The sequence below is a fragment of the Orcinus orca genome, chromosome 6, assembly GCF_937001465.1.
Source record: "Orcinus orca chromosome 6, mOrcOrc1.1, whole genome shotgun sequence".
NCBI classification, from domain to species: domain Eukaryota; kingdom Metazoa; phylum Chordata; class Mammalia; order Artiodactyla; family Delphinidae; genus Orcinus; species Orcinus orca.
Genome location: NC_064564.1, coordinates 65,351,712 through 65,364,973, shown reverse-complemented (window position 1 = coordinate 65,364,973; position 13,262 = coordinate 65,351,712). Strand labels below are relative to the sequence as shown.

The window sequence follows — 13,262 nt, the reverse complement described above, 5'->3', positions numbered from 1 at the left end:
ATTTTCTGTTTCTGGGAAGTATACCAAATATCTTTTAAAATTAGTTCAAATTATGATATTACTCTCATTTAGAGGCATCTTGTTTAAACTGATACATTCATAAAATAGAATATTGTTAGTTTAAATACGGTAGTTTTTAATAACATCTTTTATCACATTTTAAATATGTGATTTAAATATGGCAAACCCTTGCACTGCCTCAAAGATAGAGTCACTTAATGAAGAGTGTCCTTCATTACAATCTATTTGGCAATGCCAGGCCTCATAAACAAATATACTTAATTTCCAACAGAAAAGGTCTTACTTCATTTTCAGTTCAAGTAAGTATATTAATGTTATGAAATATTATTTTAAAAAACAGATTTAAACTGCAGAACACATGTGCCAGAGGCATGTTTACAATGAAGCTAACAAAGCATATCCACCAGAGTGCCTTCCTTTCAAGATTCCTTCTTTTCTAATTTTAAATATTCGCTTTCACACCTCATTTTATATTTTTTGTCATAAAGAAAGCCCCTAAAACTTTGGGCCCAGTATTTCTCCCTGCATATCTGTAAAGATTAACCACAAGGGCAGTCAGGATAAGCTTAAGATGATATATATCTAATATAAATAATTTCATAATTAAGTTATGAAAATAAGATAAACCACTTCTCATTACTTAATTTCTACTAAATAATACAGAATAAAATATAGTTAAGATTATAATTTATGAAGTAAGGAATATGGTAAAAGGCCTGTTATTCCTTCAGTAAATGTTTTGGGGAGATTGAACTCTGATGTTTGACTTTGGGGAATCACTAATAAGCTTGTATAAAAATCAGAAAGAACATTTTCATCTTGGTCAAAATTTTCTTATGTATTTAATGAAAAAAGAAAGCTATATACTGCTAAAAACTTATCAGATGGAGAGTTGACATACAGTTTTATTTTTATATTAGCAAGTAAAAAATATGTTTTATATAATGAAATGAGGTTAACTAATTTTTATATAAATATTTCAGAATGAGTTGATAGATTTTACCTAACTTGTTGAGTAACAAACACTAAATCTATAGTCTGAAAGAAATCACATAATTTTTATCCATAGGATTTAGCCATCATATCTTTAAAAAAATACAGTTTCACATAAAAGAATCACTGTCATCTACATTGCGTTTATTGTTCAAAAGTATTCTTTGTTTAGCTAATAGCATGTCCTGTGGGGTGGTATTAAGAAGAACTGCAGGGAAAATGCTTCTGCTAACGTATTTTTTTTAATTGTTCAGGCAGGGTTTTGGACTCATGGAGAATCCTTATACGGTTCTTGCTGTAGAGCCCCTTGGAAAATCTTTGTATATCCTTGGGCTTATTACTCTTCACCTGGTTTGAAGATCTCTGTACTAGTCATGAGATAAGGCTCTAACCTAAGACTGTAATAGCAGTATTGGTTAGGAGACTGACTTGAGACATTTTTAAGACATACTTTAGTGGCTCAGTAGACTTGGGAGTGAAAGATGAGTCAAAAATAATTCTTAAGATTTCCATTTTGGGGAGTTAGATAGATTGTGATACCATTCATTGCATAGAGAAAATAAAATAATCAGCAAGTGTCAGAGAGGTGGGGATGGAGTTCTTTTTGCCTGTGCAGAACTTTAATATGGAAATGTTCAATAAGTCTGAAACACAAAAGAAAGGTCAAAGATAGGGTGGTTGTAAATTTGGGAGACTGTAGTATATAAGTGAATGATACTACCTAAGGGAAATTTTTTTACAGAGAGGAAGAGATCTGGTGATGGAACCTTCAGGGAAAGGTTAACACAGGAAATGAACCTCTCCACAAAAGCAGGATAGAAAGAAAACAGTTTCATTACTGAATAAGCAGTAATCCAGAAAGTAATGGGCATCATAAGCAATCTGCTAAGAGATTACAAAAACAGAAAGAAATCTCACCCTTTTATAAAATGGCCAAACAGATTCAACCCGTTTACATACATGTTCTCAGGATAAACAGTAACTAGTCCTCAAGTAAGAGGACTTGACAGCACCATCTGTCACACATTGTTCATCCTAAATTCACTTAGTAATAGGAGTGCCCATCTGTGTTAGCTAATTGGCTTTATCCAAAAGAAAAATAAACTTCTCATATCTTTATGATAGGAGATAGTTTTGCAACTTGAAGGATACACCTGCCCAAGTTAGGCTCCTGCCCTGCCATTGAAACTGTGAGGTAAGGGCATGATAATCCTTAATGATTACATTCCAAAGAGGTAGTTCCCAAGTTCTTGAGAAAGACATTCCTGTATGTAAACCTGGCAAGAGGCTTTTAAGCAAAAGCTTTTAAAAAGATTTTTACATAAATTTCAAAGAGACAGAGAATTCACAATTTTAAATTTTCTAAAGTAAATGCTCTAAGAAAAGAGGAGAGTCTTTTCTCTCCTTTTCCACATGGACTTTTTTTTTTTTAACTTTGTATTTATCCTTACATAAGTAATGGGAAAGAGAAAAACAGCCTTGGAGATGAAGGGGGAAATTACAAAGAGTGCTTTCATGAAAGCCACAGCAAGAGAATATTTTTCAAGGGTTGAGGGAGTAGTACTGCCTTCAAGGAGGTTATGTTGTTTTAAAATAACATAAATATGTAACTTTTTAAAAAAACTAAATATAAAAAGAATATAACATTACATGGTTAATTGTATAAGTATAGACTATAAGTACTTTAGAATTTCAGTAGCATGAGGTCATTATGACCTTAAGTAGTCAGAGGAGGATTTCTGGAAGTTGGATTTTGAAGGAGAGGTTCATTTTATGTAATTCATATTTTAAACCTCAGTCTAAAACAGATCTCCATTGCAATTCTCTATAATAGGATAAATTTAGCAATGGTACCATGATATAATCCATTGGCCAAAATTCTCAGTTGGGTAGTGTTGATACTTGAGTAGAGGATGACACCATTTTCCCCTATGACTTTCTATTTTCTGTGCTCTCTCTCAAAATCACCCCCTTTCAGATTAACAGGTTATTTCTTTTATATGTTAGTAGCTTCAAGTCTTCTCCAGCTTAAAAGGCACTTTTTCTCTAGGATTCTTATCTGGATTCATTTTAAGCTTAACTTGCAAAGATCAGCTATTTTTCAGTTCTTGGAAGGTACTTTGCAGTTAACCCTGATGTTACTGAGCCAAACATTATTTTGTTTTGGATTTTAGTTATCTTTGTGTTTTGGAGGTTCCCAAGCCCACCCTCAGGTTTGATGATTCACTAGGAGGACTCATAGGACTCAGCATACAGCCATAAGCATGGCTATGACTCATTATAGGAAAAGGATGCAAAACAAAATCAGCAAAGAGAAAAGGCGTCTGGGGGAACACCTGGAAGAAACCAAGCACAAGTTTCTAAGTGTCCTCTCCGAGTAAAGTCATATGGGACACACTTAATTCCCCCAGCAATAAACTGTGACAACATGTGTGAAATGTCATCTACTAAGGAAGCTCATTAGAGACTCAGTGCCCACAGTTTTTATTGGGACTGGCCATGTAGACATTCTCTGCCTGGCACATTAACAAGATTCTAGACTCATTTGTTTGCAGAAATGGTTTAGGTACAGTGAGCCACTTTTATTATCATTTAGGGAATTGTGGAAACCCTCCGGAAATCTAAGATCCCAGGTACCGGTCAAGTGTCAACATTGCAAACAGACCTTTTTGAAGATGGCAGCCTCAGGCCTGCTGTGTTAACCCTTTTCTCTACAGCTTTTTTTTTTTTAATCCAGTGATTTGCAGATAAAATCAAGAATTGACACATCAAGTAACTGTCTTTTAAATATACTACAGGTATGCGCCAGAATCACTGACAGAGAGCAAGTTTTCTGTGGCCTCAGATGTTTGGAGCTTTGGAGTGGTTCTGTATGAACTTTTCACATATATTGAGAAGAGTAAAAGCCCACCAGCGGTCAGTTTGCTTTTTATTTACTCTCAAGGTTTTTTTTTAACATGAGAAAAGCTTTTTCCAAAGAATAATATAGTAAGCTTAGGGTTATTTTAGAGCTCCTATTGCTTATTTGTAAGACAGCATCCAACAAAATAATCCCAAACTTACTCATTAAATTAACTTGATGTTTTAAAAAGTGGGGATTGGAGTACTATTTAGTATATTCTCTTAATATTATCTTCAGTAAATCCGATAAACTCATTCATTCCAGGAATTATTGCAAAAGTTAAACCTTTTAAAGTAATATTTTTTCTGTTCATTGTATAATTTTAATATAGGAAAGTATAAAAAAGAAAATAAAAATAATCTCTAATTCAACTACTCAGAAATAACCACTTTAATACCACTTTAATAACCACTTTAATGTTTTCTTACAGGCTTCTTTTAATTTTATATATAAAAGCGAAATTTTATTAAAAAGATTTCTTTTATAACAGGTCATACTGTACAGTTTGCTATCCTGCTTTTTCATTACATATTATAGCATGGATATTTTCCTATATTAGTAAATATTTACTGCAAATATGACTTCTAATTCCTTGGTAGCATTTCATCATAAGGATATAATTTCTGGACAATTATTTTTCAGTCTTTTAAGTAACACTTCATTGAACATAGTGCACATCCTTATATATATTTATGTTCATCTCTGGTTGTCATCTTAGAGAGTAAAAGTATAATTATAGGTGAAACGTTATGAACTCTTTCATAGGATTTTCATTATTTCAAAATGCTTTGAAAGCTGTACCAGATTAGACTCTCAGTAGCTGTGCATAGGGGTATACGTTTTATCATTTGCCAGTGTTGACTATTATATTTCTACACAGTTTTGCCAAATTGATGGGAGAGAAGTTGTACCTGTTGGATTTTAATTTGCATTTCTGCTATTAGTGTGATTGAATACATATTTATTGGGTATTTGGGGTGAGTCTGTGCGTGTGTGCATTGTATCTTCATGTACTTTGCCCATTTTTATATTGGTAATTTTTCTTACAAGTATATAAGAGCTCTCTGTGTTTAAATAAACGATGTGTTCATTGTAAATACTTCTCTAGCTTATGGTTCAGACTTCAATTTTATGAATTTTAAACATAGAACTTTTTCTCTCCGTTCCATTTATGCTTAAATATTCATTCTGTATTTTCTTTTTATTATGTCTTCTTTTACATTCAACTTTTTATTTCACCTGAAATGTAATATGATGTGTTAAAACAAAGTAAGTGTTTTTAGTTCATTGGTTTTGAACCTTTTCAGGGAATTTGTGCTGAGTATGTTACAGTTATGGAAATGGCATTATAGACGTTCCACATTTAACAATCTTTTCTGAACTGTGACTGAAAACAAAGTTTTTGAAGTTAAAATAGTCTGTTTTTAAAATGTTTCAAGGTAAGGAAACATACAGGATTTTTCCCATTTACTGGAAGAAGTTGAGAAAGAATTCTGATTCAAATTAAATGTACCAAAAATGTGTCATTGAAAAGTGGGTTTGTGTTTCAGGAATTTATGCGTATGATTGGCAACGACAAACAAGGACAGATGATTGTGTTTCATTTGATAGAACTCCTGAAGAATAATGGAAGATTACCAAGACCAGATGGATGCCCAGATGAGGTAACAAAAAATTTTTTTTATCCACAGTAATGCATTTTCTTTCTCTCTTTACCCAAGGATTTCAGGTCAGTTTATGTAATTTAATTTGCTGAGGTTGTAGAAAAATAGCATAATCATGACTGTGGATATAGGTATATCCATGACACATGCCTGTACAGGTAAATTAAGTGGGAGTTCTGAATTTATGTCTTCACCAATTAAAAGATGGCACTTCGTGCTCATTGTAAGTTTGGTTTATTTTCCCTTTTACAGATTTATGTAATCATGACAGAATGCTGGAACAATAATGTAAACCAACGCCCTTCTTTCAGAGACCTAGCTCTTCGAGTTGATCAAATAAGAGACAGCATGGCTGGATGAAAGAAATGAACTGCACTCTGAGACCAAAATAGACTTACAGAACAAAGTGTTGTATTTCACATTACTGTGGACTGTTACTACATGTATCATTATTATGTATATCATGACTTTAGCCAGCAAAGGTGTGGAAGTATCTGCTCAGAGCTTTCAAAAGTTTAGTGAGTTTTTCTTCATGAGGACACCAGCCAAAGACACTGATGAAAAGTCCTTAGCAAAGAGTTTTGTAAAAAGTTTCGTGAACCTAATCAGTCAGTTAATATCACCTTTGGCAAAAGAAGAAACAGACTTTTTTCAACTCAGAATTATGAGAGATGAAAAAATTGTAAATGTTTAATATGCACAGAATACGTATGTACAGTTTTTACCACAGTGAATGTATAATACCTTGGCATCTTGTGTGATGTTTTACACAAGAGCTGGTATTCATAAATAATGTTTTCTAATTTTTCCATAGTTGATCTGTAATAACTTCACTGTACAAATTAAGATGCTCAGATAATTGAATAAGCACCTTTGTGTCCTTGTTCATCTGTATCACTGGCCAGCAATATAAGCAGGTGTATACTTTTAGCTTGTTGTTCTATGTACTGTAAATATTTTTCAAAGCAAAGGGAACAAATGTTTAGTTTTATTTGTATAGGGAATTTCCCTGACTCTAAAGAATACATTTTGAGATGGAACAAGTTTACAAAGATATAACACAATCTATTTTCTTATTTCTCTCCCTTGTATCTGTTTGTGGCGAGTATGTTTTTTAAATAGAACTGTCTCCAGGCTTTTCTAAGACTACAGTGAACAGTTTTCTTTTAAAATTTTGAGATGACGAATGCCAGGAATATTGTCATCCCTTGAGCTACTGGCTGCCAATAAGACTCTTCAATCCCTGGGACCTATAGTCATGGATTAAATTTAAGTGTAAGCCATAAAATAGATTGTTTTTCATATATATATGCCTATTAAGATGCACAGTGGGTTAGGAATTTTTTCTAAAGAATTTATATTTTAGGGATTTCAGAAATCTATTGCCGCTATAAAAGAGATTTTCTTTTGTTAGATTCTTACAAGGGGGAAATGAGAGTAAATTGGTAAAAAAAAAAAAAGTATGCTTGTTAATTTTATTCAAGAATGCCGGTAGAAAATTCATAATGTCTTGAAGAAAAATCAGCATTTTTCAACTGAGTATACAGGGTCGTTTGTTACTGTTGTCGTTTGTTTTAGTGCTACTCCATTTTAGACACCATACCTAAAATTTGGTGGGGTTTTTTGTCTGTGTGTTATTTATACAAAGTTTAAAATACTTGGCATTTTGGTTAAAAAGAAAATAGTTTCTTTATTTTCAATGCTATATGCTTTTTTTCTTTTAACTTGAACTTAAGACTTTTGATTATCTTTCTATTTTTTGGAGCTGGTTTTAAAACGAATATTATATAAGAAAAAAATGCCTCACATATAAAGTTTGAGTTTTTTGTTGGAAGGAAAGGGAAGAAATGCTTTTTATGCTATCTTTAAAGCATTTTACCAAATAGTAGTTACACCAAATGCACAAATCATCTAAAATAATATATTAGATTTTAAAAGATTTCTAGTAAACATTATATTTTGATGAAAGTTGAATATAATTTTTGTTTAATTTGTAAAGACTCCTCCAGGATCTCTGTATGTAATGCATTTAAGAGATCTTCTGTTCTGCTACTTTTCATGTCCAAAGTAGCATATCATATAATATGTTTGATTGCAGATTTTTGTACTAAAACTTAAGTACCTAAAAGTAGATTCTTAAAGGTTGATAACATTTTGTTTATAAAAACAAGGATGGTAACTAGGTTTCTTTTTTAAAAGTTTTTCTTTTAATGTTTCCATTTTTAGTTTTAGGAGAAAAATCCCACATAAACATCTTAAGTTTTTAGAATGGGATGACAGCCTTATTGTAAAATTCTAAGTTTTCAAGAGAATTATTATTTATTGAGGGTTTGTGATGTTTTAAATTTTGATTCTGACCATACATAAAAGGAAATTAACCATGCAGCTGTTTAGTTGGTTCTGCACAAGACACAGGTAAGTCAGTATTGTACCAGTTAATGCCAAAATGTTTCTTCAAAGTAATACTCTTCAGAAATGAGCGTAAAGATTTTCTTAAAATTCTGCAATTCTGTAAATATTCCAGTATTTTAAGTTACACAGTCTTTATATAAATAATTCCCTATATCCATGACTACCTGCTTTGGGAAATAGTCACTTTTTCATGTTATTTATGTATGCTGCCAGTAGCACTATAATTTGCTATGGAAGAGTGCTTTCTTACAACCCAAGACTTCTGCTTTAAAGTCAAGTGAAATTTTTATCAAAACCATAACTCCTGATATTTAAATTTTATTTAAAGAGTTTTGCTATAGAGTAGACTTTAGAAAATACCTATAGTTCTATACCTGGGGAGCCATTCTTTTTGGGGTGGCATGATGTGGTCAGATTGAGACTGTATTATTTTCTTCATTGTGCCTTTAGCATGTTCCCACAAAACTGAAATACTCATGTAATAAATATTCAGAAGTTATTTTCTTTTGTATTGTCACCTAACCAAGGAACTGCAGGTACACACATTGATTTAGGGATATGCAGAGAAAGACTTTTATAAAGTAAACTTACCTTTCAGTTTAAAAGAAATGCTTCCTAAGAGTGCTATCAACTACTTTGTGCTGCTTATGAACACTGCTATATCCACCCTAGGTCTGGTATGTAAATTATTTCTAATGAAAGTTTCTCTAATTTTCCAGTACAACTTACTAAAGATCTTTAATCTCCTATATTAGAATAAATAATAACAGTAAGTCAGCAGAACTATCCAAACAAAAGACTAGGTTATATGAGATAATCTTCATTTTATTTAAGAAAAAAAAAAGTATAACTATCAGAAAATACTTTATATTGACACCCTGATTTGGGTTGGTTGTACTTAATTTCAAGATAACTAGCTGCTGTTTTATGATACTGACAGTAACATTAGAGAGATTTCAGAATGACAGTGAGAGAATTTTTAAACTTTCACATTAGTCAAATGCATATGATATGCACATCACATTATATACCTAAATATTAAAATTACCAATTTTGTTTGACTTTATTACAGTATGTTCTTCATAGGTTAAGGAATTAACTTCTACTGTGCTTATGCTAGATGGCATTGCTTAGTGCAGGCCCTAAATATTGTTCTTTTCCAGTCTTATAAAATTATAAGGAAAATCCTTATCTCCAACTGAAACACCAATTGTTATTAATATATCTTTAAAAGTTTTTAATTATCATTTTCTATTATAAGGCCTTTCTTTGCATAGCAAATTGCTTAACATCTTATTTTGAACTGGAACAGATTTACAACATGAGATCATTAAAAGAGCTTCTAGGAGTCTCTGTTCCAGTTATCCATATTCTTAGTTTTTGTGAATATGTGTTATGTTTTTAATACCTGTACTAGGAAGCACTCCTATAGATGCTATTTATTGGGGTCAAGCAAGTCAACTTTGAGCAGTGTGAACAGACAGTAGCATAGCTTTTAAGTCTGACAACAGGTAAATAGCACTAATAAACAAAACAAGGTGGTAAGGAAAAGGCATATAGCAGGATTTTATAGAGACAGCAGGCAGCTGGAAAGGCAACTTACCAGTTGCAGATGATAAGCAGAACAAGTACACTAAAAACACAAATGAAAGTATGCAATAGAAAGGTTTGTTCATCAATTATCCTTTCAAGATCATAGTTAAAAATGTTTAGGTGCTTTTCACATGCAAAAAAGATAATTAAGTATTTTTAATGAAAAAGTTTAGGGTGTTTCAAATGCTTGGAATATATGTGAATCTCAGAGCGTGAATTTTCTAGTAGCATGGAGTATAAGCTTGTGAGTTGCAATTTATTTACTGAAACTAAAAACGTTAGAGATTAAGAAAGTCATAGATACTAAAGAAAATGGAAATAAAATGAGAAAGATAAACCTACACTCAATTATGAAAATATCTACTTGAAATTTCTTTCAACTTCAACAACTTGAAATACACATATGATACTTTCTTCTTCTGCAATAATAGTTTTGTTGAAGGTTGCTGTAATGAACCTTTATAACTATCCCAAATTTTAAGTATATAAGAACAAAATTTATTTTATGTCCTTAGTAACATTTAGGATGTTGGATTAATTTTGGTTGGAGAGGAATGAAAAGAAAGTTGTTTGTAGAATCAAAGATTTCACCTTGATTCTTAAGAGCAAATAACTGAATTCTCCAACAGTACTGATTAAAATACTTTTAATCTGCATAACCAAGGTAGCCTAAGCCCTTGAGTGCAAGCTGCAGGTAGCGCAGATCTAAATGACAGATTTGAAGTAGTTTGTGTCAAATGATAGCACTTATTGTCTACTGTTTACAAAGCATTTTAAAAACAAGTCACTGTTTCCCACAAATTCTGCCAGAATATTGTTTTTCTTCTTTCTTTCTTTTAAAAAGTGTTTTAAATCCTTGTTTCTATCAGTAATTTGAGGATAGCGTGAATCCCATGGTACCACTTCTTTTCCTTCCTGTTACTAGTTTTGTAACATTATCATGCAGCTTACTGAATAGGAATTCTTGATAATAGAGTAAAGGTATTGGTGACAAAGAAAAAAAAATTGAAACAAAGTCTTACCTTTTTATTGAAGGACTTTGAGAAATGTTGAAGTTGAATTCTAAAACTCGAGTATACCATTATAATTCTTTAAGGTGGCCCAGTTTACTTCCAAAGCTACTATTACAGAGGAAGAAATTTCCAAAAATTTAGAGAAATTTTAGAGAAATAGAGGATAATCTTTTTCCTAAAAATGATTTGGAAATCTGAGACCTAAGGAACAAGAGTGTGGTGATGGGAAAAGGGAATTTCTAAATTTCTGTCAGATCTCAGATTAAACTCACACTTAATGGGAATTTTTTTCTAACATCTTGAATTTCTCTTATTTTAGGATTACTATGATAAATGTAGGTGGTTAGAGTATGGATAGCTCAGTCAAATGCCAACTACTATGGGTCTAGTAATTCTCTAGGTCATTTTCTTATAGTTGCTCCAACTTGGCCACTTAAGGGTCAGATTCTTAGTAGAGTCATTTTTCTTTTCTAAACTTAAAAAAAACAAAACAAAAAATGACCATATCCACATTGTATACCACTTCAGACCTTCCTATATATGCACTCACTTACCAATGCTGACAAATGCAAGCTCCCTACGACTTTCAAGTTGCATCAGATAATTCATGTTAATGGTTGTAGTAATGAAGCCATCACCTCTTGATAAAATCCTAAATCCCATTCACATATTCAGAATAAAGAAGAGTAGATAGTGCAGTTGTGGATATAGACAAAGGAATCCTGGGTAATCTTATGGGAGGGTTAATCCTGAAGGTATTTCACCTTAGAATTTCCTGTTAAGTAAATATTCAGAGAAAACCAAGAGATTTAAACTTTCAGTTCTGCTGCAGCTTTGAGGATATGAGCCCTAATCCTGGTGTTTTCAGGGAATCTAGTTTGGTGTGGCCCCAAATGATCTCAAATATAAAGGATCCATAGAAAGGATATCTTGGGCCTGGGCCTAATATGAGAGTTGGAGTTTCATGTATTACTTCTCTTTAGAGCATGCTTTTTCAGCAGAGGTGATATCAACTCTCGGGGTGAGTACTGATGAAAAACCTTGTTCTTTTTATGTATAAAGCACAGACATACATACAGTACATAAACAGGTATGCAATGATATGAAAATTTCATGGTGAAAGAGATTAGGAGAACATGTCTAAAAACCTCCTTCCAAGGATGGGGGATAATGCAAAAAAAGTAGAGAAACACTGCTCTGAAGTGTACACATGTGGACATGGGCCAAACCAGCACTACCTCAGAAGTGACTTCAGTAAGAGAGGGAAGATATGTCAGTGTGAGGACACTGAGAGTATTATATCTTTTTGTTTTTTATTTATTTTATTTTATTTTTTGGCTGTGTTGGGTTTTCATTGCTGCACACGGGCTTTCTCTAGTTGCAGCGAGTAGGGGCTACTCTTTGCAGTGCGCAGGCTTCTCATTGCGTTTTGGAGCACGGGCTCTAGGTGTGCGGGCTTCAGTAGTTGTAGCACGCAGGCTCAGTAGTTGTGGCTCATGGGCTCTAGAGCACAGGCTCAGTAGTTGTGGCATACAGGCTTAGTTGCTCCAGGACATGTGGGATCTTCCTGGACCAGGGCTCGAACCTGTGTCCCCTGCTTTGACAGGTGGATTCTTTTTTTTTTTTTTTTTTTGCTGTACGTGGGCCTCTCACTGCTGCAGCCTCTCCCGCCGCGGAGCACAGGCCCTGGACGCGCAGGCCCAGCGGCCACAGCTCACGGGCCCAGCCGCTCTGCGGCATGCGGGATCCTCCCAGACCGGGGCACGAACCCGTATCCCCTGCATCGGCAGGTAGACTCCCAACCACTGCGCCACCAGGGAAGCCCGACAGGTGGATTCTTAAACACTGTGCCACTAGGGAAGCCCTGAGAGTATTAGATCTTTAAGCAAATATTCTAAATAGTGTATCTAAACTAAAAAAGAAAAAAATCAGTTAATATGTAATCTTTTTAAAGTCATCCAATTTTAATATCTCTAGAATTTAAGGACTTTCCTTAACAGATACAAAAATTAAGTCTTCTTCAGTGGAGATACACCCCTGAGTACCATTCTGTTGTCTTGCTTTTACATTTCACAATAAATAAGATACAATAATCTTCTCAAAAAACTTAGGGTATTTTAATGATATGCAGTGTATTAGCAGTTTTTCTTCTTGATCATTAAGAGGTGATAAGAAAGATACTAAAACCATGGCATATTACTGTATATTAAAGTCAAAGGAAAATTTCCACAGAAATAGTAAAGAAACTAACAATACCAAATGAAGATCATATCTGTGCTATGAAATTACCCAGTCAAGGCATTCATCTTTGAAAAATGCTGCAGCTTTTATTTCTTCTCTTTTATTGTATCCATCTTAATGGATGTGACGTTGTTTAGCATTGTGGTTTTCATTTACATTTCACTAATGATTAATGGTGTTAAGCATCTTTTTTTTTTTTCTTTTTTTTTTTTGCGGTACACAGGCCTCTCACTGTCGTGGCCTCTCCCGTTGCGGAGCACAGGCTCCAGATGCGCAGGCTCAGCGGCCATGGCTCACGGGCCCAGCCGCTCTGCGGCACGTGGGATCTTCCCGGACCGGGGCATGAACCTGTGTCCCCTGCATCGGCAGGCGGACCCTCAACTTCTGCGCTTGGGAAGCCCACGCATCTTTTAATATGCAATT

At 33.6% G+C, this 13,262-nt stretch overlaps 1 protein-coding gene across 7 annotated transcripts in view; it reads left to right on the top strand.

The window, feature by feature from the left end:
- Positions 1-8,491, top strand: part of LOC101275108 (tyrosine-protein kinase JAK2) — a 375,537-nt gene extending 367,046 nt beyond the window's left edge. For all 7 annotated transcript variants that reach the window (XM_049711311.1, XM_049711312.1, XM_049711310.1 and 4 more), the window contains 3 exons: positions 3,813-3,930; positions 5,467-5,580; positions 5,833-8,491. In XM_049711311.1, coding sequence (XP_049567268.1) covers positions 3,813-3,930; positions 5,467-5,580; positions 5,833-5,940 — 340 coding nt within the window. In that variant the 3' untranslated portion in view covers positions 5,941-8,491. The remainder of the gene's footprint in view (positions 1-3,812; positions 3,931-5,466; positions 5,581-5,832) is intronic.
- The last annotated feature ends 4,771 nt before the right edge of the window (positions 8,492-13,262 follow it).